The sequence below is a fragment of the Sinocyclocheilus grahami genome, unplaced genomic scaffold (genome assembly GCF_001515645.1).
Source record: "Sinocyclocheilus grahami isolate Dianchi unplaced genomic scaffold, SAMN03320097.WGS_v1.1 scaffold1006.1, whole genome shotgun sequence".
In the NCBI taxonomy this organism is placed as follows: Eukaryota; Metazoa; Chordata; class Actinopteri; order Cypriniformes; family Cyprinidae; genus Sinocyclocheilus; species Sinocyclocheilus grahami.
In genome coordinates this window covers 99,349-114,755 of record NW_015506185.1, presented here as the reverse complement: position 1 = coordinate 114,755, position 15,407 = coordinate 99,349, and the positions used below count along the sequence as shown (strand labels likewise).

General features: G+C 37.6%; 1 protein-coding gene across 1 annotated transcript in view; it reads left to right on the top strand.

The window, feature by feature from the left end:
- cacna1eb (calcium channel, voltage-dependent, R type, alpha 1E subunit b) overlaps positions 1-15,175 on the top strand; it is a 64,183-nt gene extending 49,008 nt beyond the window's left edge. Inside the window, exons 36-43 of the mRNA XM_016250767.1 lie at positions 2,467-2,482; positions 10,558-10,609; positions 10,740-10,840; positions 11,017-11,063; positions 11,306-11,411; positions 11,648-11,738; positions 12,125-12,270; positions 14,279-15,175. Coding sequence (XP_016106253.1) covers positions 2,467-2,482; positions 10,558-10,609; positions 10,740-10,840; positions 11,017-11,063; positions 11,306-11,411; positions 11,648-11,738; positions 12,125-12,270; positions 14,279-14,836 — 1,117 coding nt within the window. The 3' untranslated portion in view covers positions 14,837-15,175. The remainder of the gene's footprint in view (positions 1-2,466; positions 2,483-10,557; positions 10,610-10,739; positions 10,841-11,016; positions 11,064-11,305; positions 11,412-11,647; positions 11,739-12,124; positions 12,271-14,278) is intronic.
- Positions 15,176-15,407: the final 232 nt, after the last annotated feature.

Below are 15,407 nucleotides of genomic sequence, written 5' to 3'. Positions count from 1 at the left end.
AAAACAACGACTTCTTCTCTTTTCCGCATCAGTCATAAAAAGTATTCTCGTCGAATACTTTGAACGACATGAGGGCGAGTATTTAATGACAGAATTATCATTTTTGAGTGGACTATCCCTCTTATATTATATTAATGAAATTTGTGCACTTGGACCACATCCAGAATATTGCCACTTTATTTTTCCTAAGATGCTGAATCTGTTCGTGGCTGTGATTATGGACAACTTTGAGTATTTGACCCGAGACTCATCTATTCTCGGACCTCACCATCTGGATGAGTTTGTGCGCATCTGGGGAGAATATGACCGAGCTGCATGGTAAGTGCAACCTACTGGAATGCCAGATATAATATAGTTTCTAATGATTTATACTGTTCTTACTGTCATACGCATAGAGGCACTTCACTAGTACCCGCTGCTCATTAACATCCACAATCATGTTTCTTTTTGATTTCGCTTGGTTTATTCATTTATACAGATGCAACTCTGTTCAGTAGTTCAACTCAAATGTATATGTTAGCATATTTAACAGTAGTTATGAATATGCAAAGATCCTGGGCCTTCACCCTTCAAGAACAACTTTGGTTACACTTTATTTTGAAAATCATTAAGTAACTTTGCAACTACATGTCAACTAACTCTCATTAGAGTATTAGTTGGCCATAAGGTTAGGGTTAGTAAAATAAGTTGACGTATGTGTAAAGTTACCTGTAGTCAGAACAGTGTGTTTTGGGGAGCATCGAAATAAAGATTGAGCAGATATTAAGCAGACAGTCTACTAATGACTGCACTGTAAAAAATAAGTGTAATTTTAAAACTGTTAATAGGTTAACAGTAAGTTCCCGTACTATATACAGGGAAAAACTGTAAAATATCTAACCAGATATTTCATGTAATTTTACAGTAAAATACTGTAATTTGATTTTTTTTATATATTTTAAGTAAAAATAACATCAATGTATAATGTACAGTCAAACTGTAAACTGATATTCCCTGCATGACACTCCACATTTTAAAGTATTTTGTTTAAATAATCATGTTTTTTAATAGTTTCTGTTATTAGTTATGTATATTTGGGCTTTATGTTACATCTTCTGTTGTTTAATGAAAGCTGAATGCATTATTTAAGTATCATGTGTGTTACCATGATGGTGTTTTGTGTTTGCATGAATGCACCTTCTGTATATTAGTATATACTTCTGCTCGTGGCGAAGCTGCTTGTGATGAGCTTTGATTCTTCATGTGGCTTTCTCTTTTACCACCTGCATTATTATGGTGGTTGTCAGTATGTTAAAGGTACAAAACAGATTTTAATAGCAGTGTGCATTGTTGAATTTACTGGTTTACATTCAAATTTTCTTGTTTGTAAATTACAGTTTTATACTGTAAAATTTACAGTTTTGGGCCGTAAATGTGTTTACAGTTTTTCTGTATTTTTTAATACAGCTGCCAAAATTATTTTGTAAAAACTACAGATTTTTTTTACAGTGTGCTAGTGGACATGGAGTTGCAAATAGTTAGTAGAATGTCTAATATGGATTATTAAAGTGTTACCAAAACTTTGACCTGCAGAACCCATGGATGAGTGAGACTATTGTTATTTTTGGTAGATGTTCAGCTTTTTACAGTTGTTGTTGTTGTTGTTGTTGTTGTGTATTCTCATGTGGCGTAACATTTGTTGTGCTTGAATCAAATTGAATAGCTGTTTGAACCAAAAATGCACAGAACATTTGGGTGCGTTGCTCACCGCGTCAGACACAGACGGATGTTTTCAGTTTTGTTGTGGTGAAATTGCTGAAATTTTGGAAATGGCCTTGGATTCCTGTGCGCTGCCAGAACAAAAACCTGGACCTGGCCTGGACTGGATTCAGGACTTACTGTGAGCTCACCCCCCAAAATTTCACAAATCACGTTTTCAGGGGAGCCCATGTCTTATTAAGGGGAGCCGAGCTCCCCCGTAGTTCGCACCCTGTCTATGTGGTTAACTACAGTGTTCTGGGTGGAAGAAGAGCTGAATAAAGAAGAAGAGCTGCTTTAGTAGCTTGTTGTCGCCATGGCGAATAGACACTTTTCCTGTATACAGTAAGTGCCATTACTTTTAAATGGTGTATAACACTGTACCTAAAATGTACAAGAAAATTACAAAAAAGGCAACACTTTATAATATCTTTCATTAATAAATCATTAACAAACATTATATAATGCTTAATGGATCATTAGTTAATATATATTCGAAGAGTTAGAAACATGAGATAATGTGTTGTTAATGTTTGCTAATAAACTTATTAAACATTAAATTATTTTTAACAAATCATTATTTCATGCAAGTTAAAATGCTTACAAATGTCATTAAACTTTCAATTCCACATGATCAAGCACTTATTAAATATCTACAAATGATTTTAACGGATGTTATAAAATGATTAAAAGCTTGTGTTAATGCAAAACACCTTTACTGCTATTGAGGTGTGATATGGGCAAGGTTAGGGACCGGTTTGGTGGTATGGGTAGGTTTAAGGGTTGGTTAAAGGGTCAATAAAGTGTACAGGGGTCAATTTAATTACTATAAGGGAACAGTTCAATTTGTTTATATTGCATTGTTTTGATAAATTAACAAGTATATTCTTTAAAAAAATGATTAGTTTTCTCCTGTTTATTTATGATTCATGGAACATCCCGTTTAATGGTATACTATAATAATGTAATAATGTGAGTGATGAGACAATAAAAAAAATTTTGCACCAAAATTACAATCTGTTATGTCTTTAGCAAGCATTTAGCTAAACTTAACCAGCCAGCCTTTACACAAACCTTGTTACAGTAGCTAAAATTCCAATGCCCATAAAGATACTAAATGATTAGTAATCGTTTATAAACATTTACAAATGAATATTTTCCACTTTAGATTGGCTACTGCAAAAACATGAACAATTGATTAATAAATGATTAGAAAAGATGTGTAAATAGGGTAAATTCAGGTCTTTCGGGACACTTTTTGCCCGAGACGACTGCTCATAAAGGTATTAATGATTACATTACTAATGTAAACATTTATAAACATTTGCAAATTATGAATATTTTCCACTTTAGATTGGGTACTGCAAAAACATGAACAAATAATTAATAGATTATTTGTTAAGACAGAAGTCTACACAACAAACAAAGACCAACAAATGAAGATCATATGAACTGAAAGTTTACTGACATTTGTAAGTATTTTAGTCTACATTAAAGGGGTCATATGATGTTGCTAAAAAGAACATTATTTTGTGTATTTGGTGTAATGAAATGTGTTTATGCGGTTTAAGGTTAAAAAACACATTATTTTCCACATACTGTACATTATTGTTTCTCCTCTATGCTCCGCCTTTCTGAAACGCGTCGATTTTTACAAAGCTCATCGTTCTGAAAAGCGAGGTGTGCTGTGATTGGCCAGCCTTCCAGTGCATTGATTGGCCGAATACCTCAAGTGTGTGACGGAAATGTTATGCCCCTTACCACACTGTGATGCCCTGTCCCGGCCGGAGCGACGAGACAAAAATATTAAAACCCATTATAAATGAGGCATTTGCTGCATCCAGTGGGGACATAATTACGGATTATAATGTATATATATATAATGTATATATTATACTGTCTTTTTACGTGTTGCATCGCGCCGCGTAAACATAAAACCATGTCTGCATTTGTGATCGGAGAAATGACAAACAACAAGCGCTACTCTACACTGCTCAAAACTCGCGTTTGAATCGTCAGTGGCAAATTCTTTATATATAAAAAACGTACTGACAGTCTGTGAGTCAGAACAGCCGGCATTGTAGTCTACTCTACCAGGATCAGGAAACAGTCCTCCATAAAATGTGCTGCACACATCTGAATATTTGGGTTGAACAGTTCTGGAACAGTGTTGTAAATACAACTTAACCACTGATTTCTAGTTGTGTCCTCTTTTGGAACGACAACAATGTAGTTTCGCTTTCACAACGAAACACACAGCGTCACACACGGCAACCTAGATTGAGCGGAGGCCGGAGGGCTTGAGTGAGCGGCGGCCAGCAGATTCTATGAAGGAGCGTCCGGCGGGCTTGCGGCAACCACATTTGACGACCCCGGGCTGAACTTTAAATAATCATATGTTAATCATTAGGTAATGATTAGTAAGTTCATTAGTAAACATTAACAAGAACATTATCTATGTCTAGCTATGTGAATATATATTAACTAATGATCTGTTAAGCATTATATAATGTTTGATAATGGTTTATAATTGAAAGTTATTATAAAGTGTTATCAATAAATAAATAAATAAAAACACATACTTCTCTTAAACATCCTGTAAAAACTGTGTTTGCAAAGGTTTTGCATGATCCTCTTGATCATAAACATTCTCAGGGTCTGAATTGGGCTCAAACTGGTACACTCTCAGAAGGTACAATAGTTGTCACTGTTGTGGTATCCTTTCAAAAGGTACTAATATGCACATTTAAGGTGCCAATATGCACCCTTTAGGGTTAAATAAAGTACAAAAGTGTACATTTTGAAAAGGTACCACCCCAGTGACAGCTTTTGTACTTTTATTTCTGAGAGTGTATGGCAAAATTGACGACATTGTTAATATTTACAGCTGAGCAGATGAAACTCACGGCTATGGTAAGGGGCATGTCATTTCCAGAACACGCTCTGAGCGGTTCGCCAATCACAACGCACTGGGCGTTCAGAGCAACTAACCAATCAGAGCATATTTTGTATTTTGGAAGGAGGGGCTTCATCGAAACAGGAACTAAACAGGGCGTTTGAGACAGACTGGGAAGAGAGATGCTGCAATGATGTAAAATATGTGAAATATAATGCGTTTTTGTAACAATTAAGCATGAAAAAATTTTCTAGTACACCCCAAAAAACAAATCAAGACTTTGTAAAACAGTATAATAGGACCCCTTTAAGGTGTCCACAGTGGTTGATGATTGTTATATGATTAACTAGAGTGTTCTGTTCTAGTTTTTTTTTAAGTGTTCTAAGCAGTTATCTGGTGGTTACAAAGGTGGTTGTTTGGTAGATGTTCTAAATAGTTGATCAGTGGCTGCTAGGTGATTAGGGTTGCAAAGGGGTGGAACATTTCCGGAAACTTTCCAAAAATCCCTGGAATATTCAAAACAATCCTGGAAAGTTTCCCAAATTTCTGAAATGTTTCCAAAATTTACTGGAAATTTTCAAAAATGTTTGCAACCCTATAGGTGATTAGGCACCCTAGGTGGTTGTTATGTAGTTGCTAGGGTGTTCTGGGTAGTTGCTACGTAGTTCCAAGTATGTCTAAGTCAAAAGGGCTCAGTCCAGGTCTCTATGAAGTTCTGGTCTCTAAATATTGAGTGTAGCAAAATAATAATGGAAAAAGACATTTTTCTCGATTGCATTTCCCAAGAAGAATGTCTCCTTTGGGTTTTTTTTGGTCCACGCTAAAAGGGTTTACACGTAGCCTACCAGTTGGGAGTCAAAGTAATTTATTGGGGCCACGGTGGGTGACAGTATAAACTGTTCAAATGTTCCTGCACAGTCTCACCTCACGCTGGATCATCTTTGTGTGAGGATTTTACATAAACACACACAAGCCTTGTCCTGTAAGAAGGGAAGGAATGTAAACACTGACCCAGCTACATTCTCCTCTCTGTTGTGTGGCGTGGGCTCCTCACAAGCTGACGGTTCCGGCAAAGAGCTCTCAGTACAGAGTAAAGCAGGACTCTGTAGGGTAATCGCTCCCACAGATGGAAGACCTGAAAGGAACCAATACTGTTAAGCCCAAATAAAACATACACTAGCGTATTCGTACAGTCGAATGCGTAGCCTTTCAAAGTATACTGCATTTCATAGCATGCATGAACGCAGACGGTCGACACATGTGCTCTAACAAGATTCATCTTTGTCCACTGTAATACTTTTCTCTAGAAGTTATGACCGATAAATGTATCTTTGTTCTCTTTTAAACTAAAGTTGCTGATATCTCATAACCCTCTCACACAAACACTTGTCAATGCAAGTGTCTGTTATCGTCACAACACCAACAACAAAAAAACATATGTGCACTCACCCAATGTTTCATAATTAATTTACCTGACCAAAATACTGATGCTATGTGAAAATAAATAATGTAGTTCATTAATAATAAGCATAATTACAGAAGAATCGTAAAAAAATTTAAGTAATTTTTTTTTCTACATTGTGTTTTTTTAGAGAAAACATCTGAGGCAAAATTGATACTTCTTTGAAACATAACTGAGAACACCTGAGCTAAGAAAAGAGCAATCTTTTTGTAATATTACCTGCAGACACCGGCTCAAGGCAAACACTGTCAGCACGTTTCAGCCAAAGCTCAGATGGTGAACCAGGATCCTGATCTAAGAGGGTTGCATCTGGGTTTTTGCTGACCTTAATGAAAAATACACAAGATATACATCTTCAATGACGACTTTATGCCAGATGAATCTTTCCTCTGTTCTGTTGTGTGCTGTGTATGTTATCTAATCAAAAAAGACCATTCAAAATATAACTGACATTTAAAAGTGATGATATCAAAAGGATTTCCCTAACACTTTGACTAAAATAGGCCTTAGTGCTGGGTGGAAGCGATAACGGTTTGAAGGCACAATATCAAAACAATCTCTTCCACATTCAACACAGGACTTGTGAAATCTCAGAGCACTGCAATGATTTATATTGGCTTGATTTTGATGAAAATGTATGAATCATGTTTTGTGATTAAACATACTGAGGCCTTCTCTAGAGGCATGGTTTCAATAGCACTCAGTCATCTTTTCCCATTCCCTATTGGTACAGTAGGATAAGAGAAATCCCAGATGATTTCTTCGACTGTTACTTCAAAACAGCAACGAGATTGACTCTTTCTTAAATTCTTGCTTTTTAGAATTCTCTCCTGAGAAAAAAAACATCCTAGTAATCTAAATAAGTGTCTCCTGCAGTGTTTCAATAGATATTAATATATAGTTCAGTCATGAAACTCTAGATGGTGCAGGCTGACGGGTTGTTAATGTAACTGATGATATTCAGAGAGTTAAACGACTTGGCCCATGCTGATTTGTTCATTCTGCATATGCAGCCAATGAGCTTACTGCCTTGCATTTATATGGCTGGCTAGCATTCACTAGAGATTCCTGCAGCGCGCTTTCAGAGTTTCTCTGAAACCCTCCACCTTCCCCAGCTCCACCTGTATAGATCTGCTATGGGTTATTTTATATGCTATTTGTGCAGCAGCAGTATGTCTTAAATACTCACGGCACCGTATCGCCATATGCATTGGCAGTAGCAAGTTCCTGTACTTGCTTGCAGCAGCAGCAATAATCTACAACTACAGCAATAACCTTCAGCAGCAGCGTAGCAGATCTATTCCGCCAAGACCAAATACATTAACATGGTCATATCCATCACCATGTTAAATCTTCCGAGAGTTGTCATGATTGAAATAATGTTTCAAACGTGCTTAGATTTGCCAATATAACAAAGTCCGCAACAAAAAGTATTTCAATATGATTTCAATCTTAATGGAAACATTGCCCATCAATTATTCCATAAGCATTATTCGAGCTGTGTGATTCATAATCATTTTATAGCTCTGTACCCTTACTCTTAACAATCGTTTCATTTGTGTCTATTTTTGTTTTCCTTAAAGAATTTTAGGAGAGACATCTGAGACAAACTTGATATTATGAAATTAAAAACTCAATTGAGCTCCATCCTGCTATAAAATAGCAAACTCTGAGCAATAAAAATGTGCTTCTTGTTCCTGACATGTGGTCAGCGGAATTTCACCAATAATTACTGCTCACTCTCCTCCAATGTAAGAACCATAAGTTACCAGTGTTTTTTATATAGATGTGGAATAAATAACTGTGTGGATTAAGCAATTGTTAACCCTAGTGAAAAAAATAAAGGTAAAAGGTATTTGAAATATATTCATTTTGTGCTAAGCCTAATACAAATACATTTACATATTTATATGCTTAATAAAAATACCCTGCAATTGTACTTTTGGAATACTAAACTGGTCACTAATTGTGAGGAAGTAGTGCTGAAGTCCAACTAAAGATACAGTATACTTCAGCATATCTGTGCTAAAGTGGAACTATTGCAAGTATACTTCAGGTACACTTTAAATATCTTGCATTTAAAGACTGATACAGAGATCATACAATCATTATTCATAGTGATATTAAAACACATTTTAGGCATAATATTAAGAAATGTGCATTGTGCAACAAAGAAATACTCCAAATAAATGTAATTATAATTTCATATCAGTAATCTTAAGTGATATGTCAATAAGTATGTCTTTGAAGCATACTTAGTATGAAATACATGTATTTTAAATCAATTATGGTGTGTAATATAATATCTCTTAGTGATGATGACATAATTATTGGCAATGTTTTTGTGATGCAATATTGGAGCAATACAATTTTTTAACCATGTAATATTTTCCAGTTAATTCTGTTATTAAACTTTACCTACAAATAAGTTACTGGACTATTGGATGTTATTCAAGTTCAAATAACGTTAATTTACGAAGAAGCAACAAATACAAGGAATTGGTTCACAGCTATTTTTACACTACTATTCGAAATTCTGGTTCAGAATTATTTTTCTTTCTGTAATTAATGTTTATTCAGCAAGGATGCGTTAAATCGATCAGAAGTGACAGTAAAGACGTTCACCTTGTTTCAAAAAAATCTATTTCAAACAAATGCTGTTCTTTTAAACTTTCTAGTCATCAAAGAATGAATAATGGTTTTCACAAAAGTATTAAGCAGCTGTTTTCATCATTGATAATAATTCATGTTTCTGAAGGATCATGTGACACTGAAAACTGGAGTAATGATGCGAAAAATTTCAGATTTGCCATCACAGGAATAAATTACATTTTAAAATGTATTAAAACAGAAAACAGTCTTCCTTTCACCTCTTTAACAATATCATAATGACTATCACAAGAATATGATAAATATGAAAAAGTATGCATTGCATGTATATAAGGATAAGTAGATAGGGCACTCTAAATGATTTCAGTGGTCCAGTAGCCATTCAAGGAGCACGTTCCCCTGCAGAGAATGACATGCAGATGAATATTGCAGTGTAATCCAATCACCCTGATTATTTCCTGCTGGCTACGCGTCTATGCTTGTGAGCTGTCTCTCTCTATAACTCCTTCTTTCTCTGTGGTCAATGTGTCTTCTATTCTCATTGACTGGATCTATTTTTACTTGGCCTTTGACTGTCACCACTGAGAAGAGTTCAACTCTTATAAATTTAAGGAAGATGGAAGGTCATCTTGATGGCAGGTCCCTCTGGTACCCTGATGACCTCAGCGTTACCTCATGACAAAAGCTCTGACGCGGCTGCATGAGAAAGTGCATGTCCTGCCCCCCTCCTTTCACTTGTTATGTAACACAGATACAGTGAGCCAGATTTGCTGAAAATGTGGTTGTGTGAAAAAGGAAGTGGCTGCTATACAGTCATTGTAAAAGAGACAACAGGAAATGGAGGGAGTGTTCGAGAAACTGGCGATTCAGGTGAGCATCACCAAAAACCTGTCATGAGCTGGGGAAACTACTCTTCTTCATCCTTTCGGTACACGAAAGAAAAGTATGGACTGAGAAAGACCATTTTCAAGTAGAATGTCAGCACTACAACATATTTTGAGAAATATGTTGAAGAAACCGGTTTCACATACAATGAGGTACAAAAGCAAGAGACCACTAGTGGAAATTATGGTGCGTTCCAGTCATGTCGGATAGATCGTATTTATGAGTTGAACGCACATGAACGCCACCACAAAGTCGTTATTACGAGTGGGAAACTCTAAATTTTCTTTAAGCCCAGAGTTTCAGAGTTGGGGGCGTGTCAATGAGAAACATGGCGGAATCGATGGATGCAACGTCTGTAGTTGACGGTAAAGTTTTGTTTAAATCGATAGTTTAGTTGTCCTACAAACTTAAATTGGTCATGTTCTTGTTACGCAGCTAGTTAATGAAATCCAAGTAAAAAAAATGCTATCGTTATTATTTTTACCTATAGGTGAAAAATCTTTTGATTTGCCATGTTGCATGTTGCATTTAGCGAACAGCTTTTTTTAATCTCTGTATTTTAGCATTTGTTGATGCTGAAAATCAGTTATACTGGGATCCTGGTCTAAAAAAAGATATATTAAAAACGTAAAATATTAATTTATAAGCAGAGTTAACAGACTCTGTTGTACACCGCCATCATGTGCCGACCAAACTGACTTGTCAACTCGTAACTACGAACGTCCCAGGAGGACTTGAACGCAGCAATAGTGATGGAAAAAAATAGGAAGCAATTATTTTTCAATTATTTTTATTTTGCTCGCAAAAGTATTGCATTCATGGGAAACATAATTTTTTTCAAAATATTGTGTTCTCTGGAGAAACTTTGCATTCACTCACGAATGTTCAAAGTTTTTGTTCCCGCGTCATAGTATTTCCATCAAATGTTTTGCAAGCAAATGCAAAGTTTCTTGTGGAAATGCAAAAGCATTGTCATCTAATTATTTTGGCATCACCTTATTCCTTTAGGGGCTCCGTAGGTATTACATGACACCTTTCCATTTTAACAGTGTTATGAGCATTAAACTGGCCTATGTTAAAAGTTTGGATTGGTTGATGTAAATGAATCTGTTGTACTTTCATAATGACTGTGAATATATGTATCTCCAGACACGGACATGACCGTTGGAAAGATCTATGCTTCTATGATGATCATGGATTACTTTAAGCAGAGCAAAGCCAAGAAGTTGAGGCAACAGATTGAGGCACAGGTAGGCTGACTTTTTTCAAATTTAGACTCATTTGTACTCATTATTTCATGCTTTTTTTAAGGATTAATTTATCTATAGACATATTTACATATTATATGTTTTGTGTATGCTACAAATACATAAAGCTTTGTCCTTTTTTTATAATTTCACAGTATTTTTTATCCCCTTTTGTACAGAAAAGTCCCACCCTGCCCCTGATATCTCACAGCGCTGGATCAGCCTTGTAAGTTCCAATGTCTTCAAAGAAGGGTCATGTTTAAAATAACACATAACTGAACTGTATCAATATATACTCCAATGCATGCTTAATATTGTGAGTGTATGGCACAATACACGTTTATCATTGCTGCTTAATAGCATATAAACTATACTGTTAAGTACACTGCATAGTGACTTATATTATAGGTGTTTAAGGTTTCACTCACAGTATTGTGTATGCATTAAAGATGTGGTTCTGTGTTGTAGGACCAGTGGAGGGTTTGTGGCTTTAAGCCCCATATCACCACAGGAGCTGTTATTGCAGCCCATGACCCACCGTACAGACAGCAGTGAAGACTACGATGCCTCTCAGGTACCTAGTCTTCTTCCTATTGAAATAGTTGGCAAGGAAAAATAAATTCTTCTCACCTGGTTTCTGGGTTAAACAACACAATATGTTATCAAGAGGTTAACAATTAAAATAGCAAAAACAAATAATTTTCTTGGAATAGATATTATTACAAATAGTAAAAAGTGAACTATAGAAGGATGAGTTGCAGACTGACTAGATGTTGCGCTGACTGTATCTAATGTGATGCTGATGTGCAGGTTGATGAATCAGGGTTGAATGGCATGTGGGGGGATGATCGCCCACCTGAACATGCATTCAGAACCAGACACAAGAGCTACAAAGCTGCAGGTGGGTTACTGCATTTCCCTCGTAAAGTGAAAAGACACCGCACAACTCCAGAATACACAAATACACCAGCCAACGCTTGTCCACTGAGTCACCCTGCAAGAGACAAGAGCTGATAAAATGCATGCGTGTACGTCAAACACTCTAGGACCAGGAGGAAGCTCTAAAAGTTACAGCATGTTACTAAATTGGAAAATATGATTTGAACAATTTAACCTTTCTCTCTCACATACAATACACATATAGCACAAGAACTTACCCTTTGCTCTGCTTTGGCTTGAACAGTTCTGTAGTCATATGCTTTTATGAGAATCCCCATGAAAACACATGCCGTTTAAGATATGAAATCCCTTGTTTATAACTCGAGTGCTTTATTTCACAATTTACAGTGTCCCACTCAGACCAGACACAGTACATGGAAAAGGTGCGAGGACGACCAAAAGAACAACGGTTCTTACTTTCCCCGGATAACTCCAACTCAAAATCTCGTTCCCGCTCTCCCAGTGAGGAGCGCATGCATGGGGTCACCAGACAGGTAAACAAACAGCTCAAATATCTATTTGTAAAGGTTGTTTCGCATGACCTCTCACAGCTTTTTGAGAAAAAAAAAAAAAACTAAAGGATGTTTAACTGAACATTATGCTACAAATGCTGCCCCCTGCTGGACAGTTAGAAATTAAAGAAGAAAGAACTGTTCTATGTTTAGGTTTCGTCAAGGACCTTAAGCCAAAATCCAGATCCAAATTGAGACACTAAGCAGTGAGACTCAGATCCAGAGCAACACTGGGTCAGGCTGTTTAGACCATATAGAAACCAGCTACCAGCTTAAAGGGATAGTTCACCCAAAAATGGAAATTACACCATGATTTACTTACTCTGAAGCTATCCTAGGTGTATACGACTTTCTTCTTTCAGATGAATACAATCGGAGTTATATTAAAAAATGTCCTGGCTCTTCCAAGCTTTATAATGGCAGTGCATGGGTGATGATATGCAATAGTCCAATAGAAAAAAAATGCATCCATCCATCATAAAATCCGCTGGGATGCCACTCTTTCGTTAACGCGCGTATGACAGTTAGCGGAGACTAGAGATTACGGTTTATAACTTTTTAAATATGCATATTTTTCTTACAAAAACGCACTGATTCACTTCAAGAGGCCTTTACTCAGCCCCCGGAGCTGTGTGGAGCACTTTTTATGATGGATGGATGCACTTTATTGGACTTAAAATTCTCAACAGCCATTCACTGCCATTATAAAGCTTGGAAGAGCCATGCCATTTTTAAATAGAACTCCGATTGTATTTGTCTGAATGAAGAAAGTCATAAACGCATAGGATGGTTGAGGGTGAGTAAATTATGGGGTAATTTTCTTTTTTGGGTGAACTATCCCTTTAAGATACTATAAGACTGATCATACACGGGGAAACTTTTTGAGCAATTTTGCCGGGCAACTTTTTTTTAGCAACATTGCTTGGGCACTTTCCTATTGAGAATGGGTAACCAATTTCTATCTGGATACTTTAGATCAGTCGTGGGCCCTGTATCTCACAGGTTGCCCGTTGAAAGCAACATTGCTCAAAAAGTATTGTATCAGCCGAAGCTCCTACTGTATCTTAAAGGGATAGTTCACCCAAAATGAAAATTCTGTCATTAATTACTCACTCTCATGTCATTCCAAACCCACAAATTAAGATATTTTTAATGAAGTCGGAGAGCTCTCTGACCCTGCATAGACCGCAACGCAACTGAAATGTTCCCAGGTCCAGAAACGTAGGAAGGACATCAGCAAAACAGTCCATGTGACATCAGTGGCTAAACTTCAATTTTGTGAAGCTACAAGAATACTTTTTGTGCGAACAGAAAACAAAAATAGCGACATTATTCTCCCCAGAGTTACAGTCTTCCGCCATTTTTGAGAGTGCCACGACGCAAACATAGACTGTTTAAAAACATGGCCTTAGTGTCCGTGACGTCACCCGTAGTTTTCTGAAGAGCATTTTTGAAGCTCAAAGTGGGCGGAGCCAGCTGTTGCCATCTTGGCAGCGCGTCACTCCCGGATAATTGGGCAAAGAGGCGGGAGCTGGTTGCTGAAACCACGCCCACCTAGCTCGATGCCGGTAATCGCAGCGGCAATCCAGCTGTCACTCAAGTGGCCACGCCCTTAATTATGCAGAACTTTAAGGCTTAATATAATTTAAACGGATAAGTTATAAAAAATTCACCCCCCTCACAGTTGTCATGAAGAGCAAAATTAGCTATATAGACCAAAATAATTTTTTGAACCAAGCTGTAAACATGTTTTTTCCTGCTGTACAGTTGGGCATTTTAACATGGGGAGTCTATGGGACTGACTCCCTTTTGCAGCCAGTCGATGAATTACAGTTTAAGTCCCTTCCGTGTTGGCTTCACGAAAGAGAGCCGGAGGTTGCCGCTTGGACGCAAAGCATGTGCATGCATCATGGTACTCTCCAAAATGGCAGAAGATGGACCCTTTAACTTGAAATGACCTCAATTTGATTAAAATCTGATTTCTCCGCAGGGAAACAGCTCCGAAAGCCCCGTTCCCTCCACCTCCGAGTCCAGCACCCCGAGCGGCAAGCGTCGCCTGTCCCAGACCTCCACCTGCTCACACCCTCACATCTCCTACTCACCCTTAGTGTGCCACACGCAACCTTCATCGCACGTTGATGATGATGATGACGATGGCGACACAACCGTCCAGCAGATGATAGGGTGCTGTAGTACTGCTTTATGGGATGACGGTGCTGAAGACCAGGAGGCGAGACAGCAGGAAAGTACCCAATTTGAAGTGGGTGAATATCTGGGTTCATCCGCACGCCGCTATCCTTCCGAGTCCTTCCTCGCCCTACAAGATGACGAGCACAGCCCTGATTCTGCCGCTCCTATGGAAACTCTTACCTTTGAGGCAGCGGTGGCCACCAGCCTAGGCCGCGCGAACACGGTCAGCGCCTCGATGCGCACGAGGTCACGGATAGGCTGGCAGGTGCCCAACGGACACTTCCGGAAGAGATTGACACAGAGCGTATCTCTCGCTGGCGGTGAAGCTCTCAGCGATGCAGAAGATGACAAATACTAGATCAGTCAGTAGAACAGAGACACAACAGGACACATGTAGATTTCAAGGAGGACACTGAGGTGGATGCTGATCTTCACAATATCCAAGAGGTGTTTTATAGATATACAAATTAAACGTGTTCAATGAAATGTGCAAACAGAAAGACTTCATATTTATATTCTCTTAATTTCTCATCAGATAGTGAGTTTGGAAAGCAACCCATACATTTGAGGCCCGATTCAGGTATTAAGTGCTTTATTTCCAGTTGGGGATCGTGAGTTGATGGCTTAAAGGCCTGGCTTCACAGACAGAGATTAGACTAAACCAGGATTAGGCCATAGTTCAATTAGGACATTTAAGTCATTTTTATAAACGTGTCTTAGAAAAAAAACATTACTGGTGTGCATCTTGAGACAAAACAAAGGCACTGATATGTTTTAAGATCAATCAGTGCAAGTTTCTTTCAGTTGAAACGGCTCAGATTTACATTTTAGTCTGGGACTAGGCTTAAGCCTTGTCTGTGAAACCGGGGGATAGTGTGCTTAAACTTTTTTTCCCCCTCAGTTTCTTACGTTTAATGTCTTTTTTTTCT